The sequence below is a fragment of the Diabrotica undecimpunctata genome, chromosome 7 (genome assembly GCF_040954645.1).
Source record: "Diabrotica undecimpunctata isolate CICGRU chromosome 7, icDiaUnde3, whole genome shotgun sequence".
Lineage (NCBI taxonomy): Eukaryota > Metazoa > Arthropoda > Insecta > Coleoptera > Chrysomelidae > Diabrotica > Diabrotica undecimpunctata.
Window position 1 is genome coordinate 75,299,798 of NC_092809.1, and position 16,812 is coordinate 75,316,609.

General features: G+C 31.9%; 1 protein-coding gene across 2 annotated transcripts in view; it reads left to right on the plus strand.

Moving 5' to 3' along the window:
* LOC140445502 (uncharacterized) overlaps positions 1-16,812 on the plus strand; it is a 500,280-nt gene that overhangs the window by 463,932 nt on the left and 19,536 nt on the right. The window contains exons 8-11 of one of the 2 annotated variants that reach the window (XM_072537554.1): positions 1,700-1,869; positions 7,582-7,792; positions 10,153-10,344; positions 10,590-10,816. In XM_072537554.1, coding sequence (XP_072393655.1) covers positions 1,700-1,869; positions 7,582-7,792; positions 10,153-10,344; positions 10,590-10,816 — 800 coding nt within the window. The remainder of the gene's footprint in view (positions 1-1,699; positions 1,870-7,581; positions 7,793-10,152; positions 10,345-10,589; positions 10,817-16,812) is intronic. The other variant, XM_072537555.1, reaches the window with a different exon arrangement.

Consider the following 16,812-nt stretch of genomic DNA (forward strand, 5'->3'; position numbering starts at 1 on the left):
TGTATTAAAATAAAATAATTGTGGGAAACATTTTAATTTGTTTATGTACGTTTTCCAACCATTTCCAAACTTTTTATTAAACATAATTAAATTACAATCGGCATTCCTAATGATCATTAGGCTAATTTTCTTAATGTGTTTAGGATCTTTGTAAGCAATTATAATATATTTTACCTCTCAAGCACAACAAATAGAAAGTTTCTGTCATATTGATCTAAACTCAGTATTTTGAAATTCAAACGTGTAGTTTCAATTGACCATCATTGGTTGATTGTGAAAACAATCAACATGTGAGTTTAGATACTTTACTGGCCAAAATAAGAGAAAGACAAGTCTCTGAAATTAAGGGGACTAGCCTTTGGAAAGTGTTGAGAGATTTAGGATTTAAATTCAAAAAAGAAAATAATAGGTTACTTTTATACGAAAGGAGTAGTGTGATTCATAAAAGAATTAAATTTTTGAGAGAATATAGTGGACTTAAATCTGAATATTCAACATTCCTATGTTGCATTTCATCAACTTAGATGAGACATGGATATTTGCGAAGGGTGGAATTAAAAGAATTTGATAAGACGACAGTAAAAAATCAATAAGACACACAGATAGCAAAGGCAAAAGACACATCATTCTTTGTGCAGGAGGGAAAGAAGGCTTTATAGAAAACGCAGCTTTGATTTTTTCTTCAAAATCAAAATCTGCTGATTACCATGAAAACATGAATGCAGATATGTTTTATTGAATGGCTTGAGGAGAAACTGTTATCTAGTCTGAGTGAACCATCAGTTATAATTTTAGATAATGCACCTTATCATTCGGAGATTTTGGTGAAACAACTAAAACAGTCGTGGAACGTACGGAGCATAAAAAATTGGTTAGTTAAAAATAATATCAATTTTCCGGAATACGCCTTCAAATCAGAGTTACTGAAAATTTCGAAACGTAATGAAAAACTAACAGTTTATATAGTTGACAAAATTGTACCAAGTTGTGGATATCAAGTACTACGGTTACCGCCGTATCACTGCCAGTTTAATCCCATCGAATACATCTGGAGTATATGTAAAACGTATTATGATAATCACGTTGGATGCGGTGGATACAGTGACGATGCAGTTAGGAAAATGTGGCAAGAAGCTCTTAATAGAAGAGTGGTGGATTCGGGAAAATAAAATTAGTGAAATTAATCCAGTGATTATAGATTTACATAATGATAGCGGTAGTTAATTTAGTGACGATGATGATGAATTATAAATTTAAATAATCAGTAAGTACAATATTATAATGTTATTTACAAAATAATTGTACAGCAGGTTAACTATTATATTTATACAATTATTATTAGCCAAATAAACAGTAATATTTAATATTCCATTTGAATTTTTGCTCCTTATTTTATACAAATTAACTCTAACTGATAATACAGGCAAAAATATTCTAAACAAAGTAAAAAATTAAAAAGATTATGGAGAACTCCAGTGCAGTTTACCGTGCCTTTTACTACAACGAAAGATTTTCTGGAAATTCCATTAATCGTTTAGAGGTGTTAGTTGCTTGAATGTACTGTAGTCTATCTTATACTAAAACATTTATTTCAAATTCAAATAATCCTGTCATATAACACTGAAACTAATCGTCTCACCGAATTTCTGTAGATAAAAATAAACATAACGTATGTTTTATTATATAAATTTATTTTCAGATGGTAAAGAATATTTGCTGGAATCTTCTGTAGACGAAGATCAAATTTGTGAGGAGAATATGAAACCATTGCCGGCGGCAGACTCTCCGGTGATGGGAATTCTTAAAGGTGGCAAATTGTGGCGACAGCAAAGTGGTGAAAATCCCGTGAAGCCAAATGAACCCCTTTCGGTAAGTTTAAACTAATAAATACGTTAATATCCAAAGTACAGTTCCTAATTTATGCAACTTATATTATTAAAACGTTCACAAAACAAATAGTTGAGGATAGATTAAAGTATTTTAAAATGATTATTATGTTTTCGTTGAAATTGTTGATTACTTTTTTTAAGGAACAGCACTATTGAGAAAAATAAAATAAATTATAAATTTTCGCCAAATATTTTAGTAGAAGTAAACTCGACCTGTAAACTAAGTATCAAAATCACGTAGCCGAGTTCCGGCGTGTTTCAACTCTTTATCTCAGAATACTTTCTCTGTTTGCCCTCTGCATCCCCGGGAAAATTTCTTCTTGCAATACATACAACTAAAGAAGTACCAGATGTACCTGGTAGAAAGTTAAATAAAATCTATTTGTAAATTGTATACAGGGTGGTCCTTAAGTAATTGTACAAAAAGAAACAGTAGATTCTACACTTTAAAATATTAGGATTTAAGCCAAATTGCTTTAATAAAATATTTATATTAAGAAAGATACAGGGTGTTAAATTGCAAATTTAAAATATTATTTTTTGCTATCTATAACTTTCATGTTTGTAAACATTTATGCATAAAAATTTACAACTGGGTTCTTTTAAATATGAGAAATTATAATTTAATGCACACTTTGATGTAACTGATAGAGGGCGCCACATATGCCACATATGTGGCATAAATTTGAACTTAACTTTTTTGCTCCTTGAATTACCTGTATTTGTGGCAAAAAATATTAAAGATACGTTATTTTAACAAAAAAAGGTATACCTGTTAATAACTTCAAAATTCAACAGTTTTCGAGATAATCGCATTTTACAAATCACTGCATAATTCCGATTTAAGGCAATTACTCCAGGCAACGAAGAAAAATAGACAAAAACATAAACAATACAATAAATCTAAATTTTGGTATAAAATACCTTTAACTAAAGTGAATAGTTAACGAAATATTAAGTAAAATAAATATATCAGCAGGATAATTAATAATAGGATTTGACAAAAAACAGAATAATAGGATTTTACATCAAACATTTTACATTTTGTGTTAAATTAAAGTCATAATCAAAACATTTTGTTTACAAACCAAATTAAGAAATAGTTAAACTAAATAGCATAACTTTTTGTCAAAGTAAGTGTTCGATATGTCCACCATTTTCTTTAATTCATTGTCAATATATTCCATAAAAGATCGTCTCATATTAAATAGTATCATTGATTAAATTCTGGGCTACGTGGTGGCTATAATGTATAATGGATGAATATATTCTTTTGGATACATATCAAAATCTTATGGTATATTATGGAACTACATCGTATTTGTAGCAGAGGTTAAATAATGTATTAAACTGTGATGTATCTCATTCATTGGTTACTTATATATACACCTAATAACCTATCGATGACATTACCTATTTATATGATTACGTTACAGATTACGAGTAACTATAATTACATCTCGAACAAGTGGACTATAATGATTAACTAACGAACTAATATTATGCTGAACTAAATTGCCTGTGTGTATACTATATTTATAACAATATCGGTTATTAGGCCAACGATGATGTTTTTGTAAAAATGCTGAGTCTTTAAGGTTAGATTTGTAGCAAAAGTATTATGAAACAACTTTTTTTTTTGGTGAATGTTTTCATAATAACACTCTTTTTGTATAAAAAATAAACATATTTCTGATATTTTAAATTTTTGTAAAATGATCACGAAAGTTTAGAAGAGTGAAAGTTTTGAAATACTTCAATATTAATCAAGAGTTTCTTGTGCGCTTTTAACTTTCTTTTGGTATGATTTGAATTATTTACATTCCAACTTCGTTAACATTGTTTGGTATACACAATATTTCATTATTTAAGTGCCCTTGTTAAAAAAGTTTGAAAAATACCTTTGTGTATTACATTGTTATATAAGTAAATTTTGAAATAAATAAATATACATACAAAAAATTTATTTAAAAATTCCTTTATAATAGGTATATATTATTTTTAAATACATTTTTTATTATCTTTTAGCAAAAGCTGCTATCGCTTTGTTGAATTGAATGGCCAAATATATGGCCTAGGAAGACAAATGTGTTGAACTTCTCTTGGTTGAATCGGTGAAGGACCTCAACATTAGTCACACGATGCACCAATTATTTTACATTTACTATCTACTGTACTTTGTTGTTTTTTTTTGTATTGAGATCTTATCCATATTCTCTCTACTTATATCTGATACGCGCGACATTATTGTTTGTAAATCATCTAAGCTATCTGCAAAAAGGACTTTGTCGTCGGCATATCTAATATTGTTTAGACGCACTCCGTTGACTAATACGCTTTCCTGTAATTCTCCCAGTACTTGCTCGAAGATATATTCAGAGTACATATAAAATGGCACCAGGGACATAATTAACTCTTGTCTCACTCCTCTATCTATGGAAATTGCATCTGTCAATTAGTCATCTACATTAATTTTGGCAGTTTGGTCACTTTGTTGACTCATGCGCCTTCCTGTAATTCTCCTAGCACTTGCTCGAAGATATGTGCAGAGTTCATGTTAAATAGCACCGGGGACAGAATGAATCCTTGTCTCGCTCCTCTATATGTGGAGATTACCTCTGTCAACTGGTTATCTACTTTAATGTTGGTAGTTTGGTTGTAATATAAATTATATATGATACTCAAGTCTCTATCATCTAAGCTCACTTCTTTCAAGATGCTTAGGAGCTTGTCATATCCATCGTAGGTGACAGAAAGTACAAGAATGTCCTAGGCAAAAACCATGTTGTTTATTGGTAATATTATTATTTATATTTAATTAAGGCACAATCTGGTTATAAACTACCCTTTTAAATGTTTTATTAAAGACACTTAGGATTGTGACATCTCTATAGTTAAATGAGAGATCCATTTGTCCTTATTTTAAACAGAAACTAGCTTAGACATCTTTGGAAAAGGTGTACGCCAAGGTTCTAGTTTGAGTTCTACCCTATCTCTACTAGCCATCAATGATATTTGCTCTAATATAAAATATATCGTTAAATTTGCCCTATACGCAGACGACCTTATTATATACTGCCAAGGAAAATCCACAGCTGCAAATCCATGTAGTAAGTCCCTTACTACATGGTCCAAGAAAACTGGCTTCAGGTTCTCTTTCATAAATCCAAAATAATTAAATTGACCAGGAGTCAAATACCCAAAATACCCAAAATAACATTAAACGGAGTAAATTTAGAGTTAATTGATCATTACAAGTTTTTAGGACTAACTGTCGATAATAAACTCACCTGGCATCGTCGTATCGATGAATTAAAAGGCAACTGTTTAAGCAAAATGAATTTGTTAGAGACATTGTTTTACCATCGATGGGGTGCCGATGAAAGTGTATTAATCAAAATATATCGAGCTATAATCCAATCCAAATTGGACTATGATTGTATAGTTTACTTGTCGGCATCCAATAATTTATTACAATCGTTAAACTCTGTTCAAAACACTGCTCTCCGAATTTGCTTAGGAGCATTTCGATCCAGTCCCGCTAAAAGTCTCTATTGTGAACTCGTAAACTCGCCCAGATGTATACTTTCAATCCCACAGATCCTACAACCCTTATGCCAAGATACAAAATTATCTTAAACCTGCATCAATAAAATCAAATGCAAAATGAAATGCAAAATCAGATGCAAACATACTTGCATCTATAAAATCAGAATCCCCGTCATGGTCTCGAACACCTCCTTTTATAAACACTTCCCTCTGTAAACTTAACAAGCAACAAAGAAATCATATCATTTTTCGACAAGCTTTTAAGGATATTGTGAATACATCCCACTATGATAAAATGCTTTATACCGATGCGTCTCGAAATACAGATGGAGTTGGATTGGATGGAGTCTGTCACTACAGTTGAAGTAGTATTAGGACAATACCGAATATCCGACGAATGTAGCAAGTTTTCAGGAGAACTCGTCAGTAATTCAAAAACTCTCGAGTTCTCTTTTGACAATCATCAAAGTGTAGCTCTGTGCACCGACTCCTTATCCGCAGTTCATTAGTTTGAAAATATTTACAATCAACATCACCTAGTGTAAAAAATACTAGAATCGATCCATCTCTACACTCCCCGAGAGACTTCAATAACAATAATATGGGTGCCTTCTCATATCGCCATCCAAGGAAATGAGATGGCTGACAGCGCCGCAAAAGAAGTATCTACATCCAACTTACCCGTCTACAACATACAGCTCCAAGAAGATATAAAATTAATCAAGTGGCAGGAACTTTGGATCACCAAAGACACAAAGCTCAGAGAAATACAACCTAATGTTAACAGCTATTTATCCCGAGCATCTCTGAACAGAAAAGAGAAGATAGCAATACGAAGACTGAGGATAGGACAGACACGTTTGAAACACGGTCATCTTATGTCCTCTGCAGACCAACAGTTATGCTCCTACTGCAACGATATTCCTATTACCGTCAAGCACATCCTCGCAGAATGTCAACACTACCATGCCACTCGCATTGCCAATAATATAACCCACAGTTTAAAAGTACTTTTGAACTGGTCAAGCCTGCTCAAGAGCCTAATAGACTTCTTAAAGACTACACAATTTTTTAACAAAATATAATCTACATGTTGTTATTCTTTACTATTATAAACTCTGTATCATAACTCTGTAGGTACTATTGTATGCTTCCGTGTCAATGACCAAAAAGGTCGAGACATGTTAATTCCAAATAAAAAAAAAAGTAATTTATTAAATTAGTTAGAATTAGAACAATTTATCTGAACATTCTTTCTACACAAAAAATGCTACCACGTCAAATACAGGAGAATTTATATTTTTAAAGTTATTTATTATTTTAAGTACATTCGTTTCAGCATCTGGACTAAAAAAAAATGCACTCACAAGGTGTATTATTCAGTAGCTTATTTAACACTATCGATAAGACTGAGTTAATGAGAAAATCCGTAAAAACATTATCTATATCTTTTAAAGCCATCCCCCTATAGCGACTATATAATAAGTAAGGGTTAAAATTTACATCTGATTCAAAGGTTTCTTGAAAAATTGTACTCTGAATACATGTTGAATATGAGATACCGCTCACATATATAAATTATTTTCCCTAACAGACTCATCGCAGAATTTTGGTTTCGTCTGGTTTCCTATGATTGACTTTAACAAAAGCTGACTTATTTCAATTTAGATTTTTAATTTTTCGTAGGTCTCTGCATCAATTATGCTATCTTGTACAAAATCTTGTTAAATGCCTTTTGATAATCAACAATCAAAAAACACTTCATATAGCAACGTTGAAAAAGCACATCCATACTGAATCAGGTATATCTAGTTCCAAGACTTTTCGGAAAACCAAATTGTGATGGTGATACGTACTTTTTCTTTGCAGATACTCACAAGGCTTGCTATTAAAGGATTGTATATTATTTTTTATTATTTATGATCGCTTATATTACTACTAGGTTACTAAATTCATCTGCAAATAAACATACTGCGTTAATAGTATATAGTCCATGCAGCTAATTTTAAATAAAAAAATTGGTTTTTAATGTCAGTTAGAGATTCATATTTGTTTCCAAAGGTAGCCTGATTAAATAGGGATTTAAAATAACCATTACTAAATATTTTAAACATTATATAACATCATTTTTACATTATTTCAGAAGACAGACTCAATTTCGGATGAAGAATCCAATCCACGAACCGTGCGGTTTATTGAAGAAGAAAAACAAGATAGTTGCAAAACATCTCCAGAAACGGACCGAGAAGTAGAAGGACGGGAGTCAAATAAAGAAGATGAAGCTACTCCGGTCAAAAATGATGCCCCAAATACTGTTATTGAACCTACTGAGATGATGCTGACGTTCAAATTAGGTAATAGTTTATATAAATATATGTGTGGTCGGCTGGACAAAAGCAGACAAGTCCAAATTATGTAATGGGATACATGTATTACAATACAAATTAACAACAACATGAATGTTAAAAATTTTGGATTTTGATTGACTTGTCCAGTTAGGTACGTCTTTCTTTATTGACTTATCTTCTAAGGTACAAATGAAATGGAACTTTTAACTTTACCAACTTTACCAAACACGTATCCCAAAATTCGCTAGACTCCAAACACTTAAGGATTGTATCGTAAATTGACCCTAGAAGGCCCTTTTTTCCCATCTAGGTTGGGATCCTATTCGGTTAGGATAGGATAGCCTAGCCGGATAAAAATGTTTCAAAACTTACAATGATTTTTAATTTGTTTCACTATACACACATTGACTGCAGACTTTATGGGTTCTTTTAACAAATAATGACTATTTAGAGGAACTGATTCATAGCGAAGTAGTTGATAAATTACGAACAATACTTCACTTCCACCCTCATAAGCAGGCAGCTGGACATGTTTTGTCTCTTGTGACCAAGAGATAAATCGGAAATAGGGAAACCATACTATGTTTCACAAAAATGAAAACACCAAAACTTCTAATTCCATTCCTATTTCTGGCGGGCGGACAAAGACAGAAATTTTTGCTTGACTCTCAGATGGGCTAAAAGGGATGGTGCTGGGACAAAACCAGCACCTGACCAAACGCCAGCTCCCTGACCCCTTCAACATCTCAACCAGGAATAATCATATTTCTCACATATCACCCCCATATCAGCGGTAAAAATTCTGCCGGGATAAGAGTGTTCCACTTGGCCTTTAATAGCTTGATGGGTGCGCTATTTTTTCATTGAAAAGTCAGTAATTCTTTTTCAAATTACTATGGGCGAAACAGAGAAAACGATTGAAGGTAAAGACAGTAACTATCTTGGTGAAAGCATCTGACAATGTAAACAACAATTATTGTGCTCAATTTTAAATTGCAATTCTAAAAGCGTTAAATAGGACTTTATTAGTTATACACAGAAACGATTTAAAAAGGACGCGTTTAATTTTATTCGACACAATTAAGACTTTACAAATAAATACCTAGAGTCGGCTTTTTCGTTTAGAATTTAAGTGTTTCTCTTTCGAAGATTTGTAATACGTAGATTAAAACCTTATACAGGATAGAATTTGAAATACGTGAATTAAAATGTCATACACAATGGAAAAAACATACTACAAGATGATGACAGTTAAATATTAGGTAGAAAGCCAAAAGAAAGGCCACATAAAAGAAAAAATTACAAAAGGCCAAGGCTCAATTTGGACATTAAGATTTTTCGATCTTTTAGTATCGATGTATGGCTATAGTATTTATTCGAGATGATGGACTGCCATCTATTCATCAATATATTTGGCGGCCCCCTCTTTTAACTAGTTTTTCCTCTAACAAAATAATCGATAGTCTGTATTGCCCCATTCTTCTCACTTGACTATAGCATTGACGTCGTATTTGTCTTTCCTTATCTTATTTCACCTTGCACTCGACATTGCGCTTTTATGTCTTCCTTTGTTATGTCATTTTTTCTACTTTTACCTGCATTGCTTTGTTAATTATTTATTTTCGCTAGTCTAAGCACATTTTTGTTTTTTAGAGCCTTCATTCACTTTCATTCCATATTTGAAAATACTTTTAGAAAAGTTCGTATATGTTCTAATTTTACTGTTTGCTGTTATATATATATATATATATATATATATATATATATATATATATATATATATATATATATATATATATATATATATATATATATATATAAATATTGTTTAAGTTTACAATTTTTAGACATTCTAACTTAGATATTACTTTTTGATAATTCTTTTTATTTTTTTTTTGCAAAATCTTTGCCACTGAATAGGTCAATTTCTAGATATTTGTGAACTATTGTAAATGTTCTACAGTTTTTCGTCTCCATTGATATTGATATTGAGTTTGCTATTTATCTGATGAAATGTATGCAATTATCTCGGTTTCGGCTTTAATGAGATCCACAAAGCAGACCATACTGATTTGTTTGTTGTTGATTATGTATTTTGTATTTTGAGAACGGGTATGCGTTCTATTATATTATTTTATTTATTAATACATTAAAAAAAATTGACTTATTCTGTCCCATTGTGTAATTCTTATCATCATATATATATATATATATATATATATATATATATATATATATATATATATATATATATATATATATATATATATATATATATATATATATCACCTAAATAGAATAAATAAATCATTTTTAGTTACAGTTTTTTAATTTTAACAATACTGAAACAAATTTACCTGTTATAGGAAATCATGTACTAATTTCCAACAACAGCTTAAAACCTAATTCAGCCGTTCGACAGTTGTTCCCGTGCACCAAAACTCTACCACCCAAAACTGGACAGGAAGATGATCAACAGTACTTGGTTACAGCTGAATCTCTTAAAGCGTTTGAAGAAGCTAAAAGATCAAAACTATCACAAATGATTCAAAATGCTGGTAAGTGTAACCATACATAATTACATTTCATTCATCCGGCTGTATAATAACTCTATTGTCACATCCAAATCTACTTTTTAATTACTTTTTTGTATCTAGATATCTAAAACTATTACTTTTCATTATTGGGATACAATTGTTAACGTAGTCAAGATATTACAAATGTGTGTCGTTTATTTTTAAACTCTTTTTTGAGCAGTATGGCAATATTACTTGTTTAAAATATATACTTTTTATATTCGTAGGTACGACTGACACGATAAAAAGGGTTATTGAAAGAAACACGCTAAGACGATCGCTTGTTCGCTACGAGCCAAAAAGCAAGAAGAACTTGCAAAAGACTGATAATTCTCTAGTTGAGCGAATCAAGCAATTGACTTGTGACATCGATGACGTGAGCCAGGATTCAGATGACCTGTCCGCCAGAGTTAGTCCTACTGGCGAAGAAGGCAATAACATGGATACTAGTCAGGTAAACTTAAAGTCATATTTATATAAAGACATAGTTCAGATAAATACCAAATAATTTGTGGAACATATGGACCAGTCGTCAGATATTTGACCTCTAAAAATCATACGAACACGCTGAATATTGCTGAGAATGTCAATTTTGACACAATTTTACCCCCGGCTTCTCCTAAAACCTTTCTCGTAAGAGAGGGAAACGGAAAATTGTAGTAAATCGCAATTACGGCAATTTAAGTCGTTATCATTTTGACAAAAAGTTTAAAACAGCTGAGATATTGAACAAAACCAATTCCTATATAACCAATTCCCGTAAAGTCTTACGCTTGCGCCTTTACCGCATATGTACGACCTTAAATATTGATTTCAGCAAAACAATGAAAGGGATCAAAATTGTATAAAATATAATTCTCTCCATTTTTGTTTAAAAATGAAGAGAATTGTGTAAAGTGGTTACATGTCGTAAATTTAATAATAATAAACGAGATAATTTGATAATTAGGCTCCTCTCCTTTCCTTATTTCCTCCTTAACTCGGAAAATAGAGACCGCACGAAAAAATTATAAAAAATAAATTATACAAAATCTCATTTGCAACAATTTCAGCCAGTATCATTTTTATCGAACAGTTGAAAATGGCGGACGTATTGAGCAAAATTGGTTCTTCCTTACATTTTAGATGGCGGCTAACGCAACGGTTGGATTCAGTCGCGAACTTACACTACTGTTGACCCAGTCGCCATGCAAGGTTAAGTATTTTTCGTCTAACCGGACTGGACCAAATTCACTTTTTCCCAACTAATAGTTTGGAACAACGTAGTGCAAATTTATCACGCTTTACTTGTCTGAGTTGAGCAATATTACCGTATTTGTGTTCCATCTTCTATCGAAGGTTGGAAATCATCATGGCTATGCGGACTCTATTAACTGCCGCTCTAAATAAATGTGCACTACTGCATTTAAACCATTCCCTTAAGTTCTTAAGCCACGATATTCTTCGTCTTCCCACATTTCTCATTCCTCGAATTTTACCTTGCATAATAAGTTACAATAATGAGTATTTTTGCCCTCTCATCACATAACCTAAGTACTCAAGTTTTGTTTTTTTAATAGTCAACATTATTTCAGCTTCATTTCCTATTCCTCTAGTAATTTCTGCGTTTGACGTGCGTTGAGTCTATAATATTCGTAGAATTCTTCTGTAACACCAAAATTCAAAGGCGGCCACCTTACTCAGATGCACTTGTTTTAATGTCCATGCTTCTAAACCATAAAGGAGAGTAGTTAATACGTAACACTGAAGCATCCTTAGGTGTAGTCCTAACCTTATATTCCGACAACAAAGTTTTAAAGTTTAACGAACGATGCCCATGCATTTCTTTGGTTTGGTCTACATTTGATGTTATCCATGTTACTAAGTATTTGTAGGTATCCATATTCTCTGTGGTTGCTAATGACAGGTATTCTTTTTTATCATTAAATAGCTTTTTAATATAATTGGCCCAGTGACACAATTTCTTTACATCAGTAACAATATCTCCTTTATCATTTTTAAGGATATTCGATCTTTTGCTTTTTAAAACATGTAATTTTTTTTTGTATAAATTAGAGCTATTATACTTTTTATCCAGATCTTCTATTTCCTTGCATCTGTCGGAAGCCACCTCTCTTTTGCCTCTCGAATATTGTTTTCTAGTGTCATCCAAGGTTTTGTTTTTTCCCCAAGTGATTTGAGGGATTCTTTTCCAACTGACACAAGGGCATGTTGAATTTTTCGCCATTTTTGGACAATAGTTAGAATTTCTGCATTATCTTCTTCAACTTTCCTTAAGTTCGCATTTATTTTAAATTTTGTTTCCGCGTGTGTGTTTTCTTGTTTGAGCCGCCTTGTATCCATGATTTCCTTGGAGCTTTACATTCTTAAGTTTTACTCTCATCGATAAAACAATCGGATTGGGATCGCAGGATATGTCCGTTCCTGGATAAGTTTTGGATGATATTATAGAATTTCTATATCTTCTGTTGACGATAATATAATCTATTTGATTTCTGACTATTTTGTTGTTACTGTCAGATGGTGACCTACATGTGTATAATCTACGTTTGGGAAGTTTGAACAAGTTATTTGCAATTATGAGGGCGAATCCATATCACCTCCACAATTCTCCATTTTTCCTTGACCCACTTTATCGTTATACCATGTCTTTTAGTCAGCTTTAATACATTGCCAATTTGTTCATTTGTTCATAGAAGTTCTGTATGGTGTCTTCATCCTTGTCTGTAATGGGTGCTATTACTTGGATTATATTTATTTTACGTTTTAAATGAGAGTTAAGAGACAGCATCAATACTCGATCAGAGTTACAAATAGCTTTTTGGGAATTCATATCAACCATAATGCCAACTCCCTGAATGTGATGGGAGTTGTTGTTACCAGAAGAATACATGGTTCCATTTCTGGTGATGCATTTTCCTGATTCAGACCACTGTATATTGCTAATAGCCAGTATGTTAATCTTCATTTTGCACATTTCCTACACAATGTTATCTAGTTTGCCAGATTGGTATAAACTTCTTACGTTCCATGTTCCAATTTTCACGGCTATAAAGTTATTATTTGTTCGACGGAGATCCTTGCCTGATCTTGGATTCCAAGCTCCATGATCATTAAGTAAATTATCGACTAGTGGATCCATGATGATTTTTACTGAAGATATCCATGCTGATCTTTATTGTGATAGTCATCCCGTGGTTTTCCACATCTCAATGATATTGACTAATTTAGCTCTTCCCCCTTCGGAGTTAATTTCTCACCTCCCGGTAATCGTTCTTTTAATTTAAAACTTGTAGTATCCAATAATAGACCGATTCAGGATCATTTCCCTTACGCTTTATCTTGATACTGGGGATTCCGCTGCCCAACATCAGAGTAGGATAGTTTACTGTAAATCTTTATAAAAACCACGGAGACAACGGAGATTATGTATTTTTTACCAAGTTAAGTTGAGTAGTCTTATGAAATTTTTTGTCCATTGGTCTCACCGACATCGTGCGTTATAAAACTTGGTTCTATAGTTGACGTTGTCCAATACATAATGTAGATAAAATCATTTTTTACAAACTTGTCATGATTCAGTTTCTTTTACCATTGAAAAAATTAAAACGAAACTTTTACCTTTAAGTAGCGTCTTCAGGTTGTTTTGAATATTGTGGCGATCCTGTTACTACACGACCACTTTCTTACAATATAATTACTATACATTTGGTGCTAGACTGTTGATATTTTCTAACGAAATCTTGCTGAAAATATACATATAATTCGCCCTTAAGCCCAGCCAAAGAATTTTTGGTCCGTTTCCACTGTGTTGTTTTATCATTTTCTTTGACCAAAAAAATGACTAGTAACAGGATCTAATAATTCTTTAGAAAAGTTATCTTCTGAACTACCAGAATGCAAGCTAGTGTGATTAGGCACATATTCTAAGGCAGGGTAGCTGAAGCTTAAAGATTCGTCGTTGCTACATAAACTAATTGTCGTTAGACATTTCTGGATCTGCTTACTCTTTTTAGTTCCACTTAGCACTCGGTTAAAATTGTCAGTTGGTGGTAGTTTAGAGGCAAATTGACTAACAACTTCCATCTCTGATTTATCTTAGGTATTATTTAGGTGAATGCGACAGTTTTCATCGGTTTTGTCAATGGCCATTATATATATATATATATATATATATATATATATATATATATATATATATATATAGATCTAGCGGTTAATGTGGGCCCCGTACTAAAACGGTGTTATACTAACTCCAGGAGAATATACACCGTGTATATTATTATCTGGGTAGCGCTTTATGTAGACTCCGACCATCACGTAGGATTAAATGAACTCCGTAATAGGGTAAAACACTTTTGGGATCCGTATGTATTCTTCCCCGTACACAACTAAACTCCTCCGATGTTGCCAATAATTTGATTAGTCGTAGATTTTTAAATTTTACAGCAGGTACGTTTTGGAACTTGAAATTTATTTAAATATCAATCAATTTAGTCATCCCGAAATTTCACAAATACTTGGTTAATGTAGTTAAATATTTTATGGTGGTAATTTATATTACTTGCTTTAATTATTTTTAAACTTAAGTTAGTGTCTGTTATAAGCTTGGAAAAGGCAATTTTTATGTATTAGTATTTTTTTAATGCATTGACACTGAAAAATTTATTATATAAATGTACGTTCCGATGTTTCGATTGCTACGTTTTATAATGTACAATATTTGTTTCATAAAGTAGTAAAATTTAAATTATAATAATATGTAAATCAATCTTATAATTATAATTTTTTACTGTCTAATTTCAATATTTCAATTTTTAAATGTAGGGAATTCAATATCTTACTATAATACTTTAGTATGTAACTTGTAACAGATACTAAAATAATAAGGAGGTATAACACCTAATTTCGTTTTTAACTATAAATGTATCGTATAACGTAACGTAGCAATCAGTAGTGAGTCATTACTCAGATAAAATATTTCGGTGACTTTATGGTAATTTGATTATAGCCAACATATCTATTACAATTATTACATATATGTTCGGTTGTTTTAAAAAATACCTTGTCGCTTGTAAATTTTGTATCTTTCGTTATCAGGCATACGAGTATTTTATTTTTAATTTAGAAGTAAATGTATATATAATATTCTTTTTTCTGTCACTTATTTTAAATATGGTTCACTTATATTCTTCTTGCTTATTTATTTTTATTCGTAATACTTATAACGTACGTAATAACGTACCCGTTGTTGCAAAAAGCAACAACGGGTACGAAAGATATCAGGTATCAGGGGTGGTATTTGTCAATCTAAATGCCGCCTACGACACATTAAATTAGAGGACATTTCTCCAAAAACTGTATGACAAACTGTAAACATCGTTTTATTTGCGTATATCTACAGAACAGAAGATTTTTCGTATCATTCAATGGTAATATGGAGAACGCAGACAAACGGTCTCGCTTGGGGTAGCGTAATGGCACCTACACTGTATTACATTTACACAAATGATCAACAGATACCAGTAGATACTAGGATTTTCATGTAGACCATACATTGCACAACCAAAAACTTTTGTTGCTGGAGTGGAAAAAAATCTAGTAGATGCCTTAAATATAATAAAAATGAACTACGATTTAATTTTAAGCCAAACCCCGAAAATCTTAGGAACGCTCCTTCAATTTTCCCAACACAGGCGCTTTCACAAAACTGAACATCCAATAGTGTGATGAAATCCTTGAACTCTGAATTTCCTATAAATACCTTGTAGATAGTTTATATCGCACGTTGTCAATCACAGAATCTTGTTTAAAACTAAAAGGCAAACTAAGGACCAGAAATAGTATGCTCCGCAAGCTTGTCAGCTAAAAATGGGGCGCACATCCTTTCACCCTTAAAACGTAAATGCTTGCACTTTTCTTCTTGCTTAACTGTCTTTTTCCTTTTATTCCGATATACTCTGTACGAGTACTAGAAACCAATTCGTTATGGATTTTTGCTTAGTTGAGGAGATATGTTGTGGAATGCAATTTTTAGATTCCCCATGTCTCTAATAACAAACAGTTTTATCAACGTCTGTTTTTCCTTGCAATTCTTAGAAGGCACAGATTAAAGCAAAATACTGAATTTGGTTTCAAAAATTAGTTTACGTTTTTTAACCAAGTTTGACATCTTGGCGTCTATGCATGTGTCTGATCTACCTTAAGCGATTTATTTTCCTAAACAATATATTTATAAGAGCTTTCTTTATTTAGTATGTGTTCTTATTCTATACGGATTTGTAGCAATATGATAATGAGGTTAAAAAAGTTTTCTTATTATTTTTCTTTCAAATATTCGGAGTTCTTCCTTATTTGTTTTAGTCATTGTCCATGATTCGCATTCATGTATTAAAATAGGTCTTAAGTGAATTATGCTCTGTATTGAATTGCTTTCTTCTGTTGATTCGC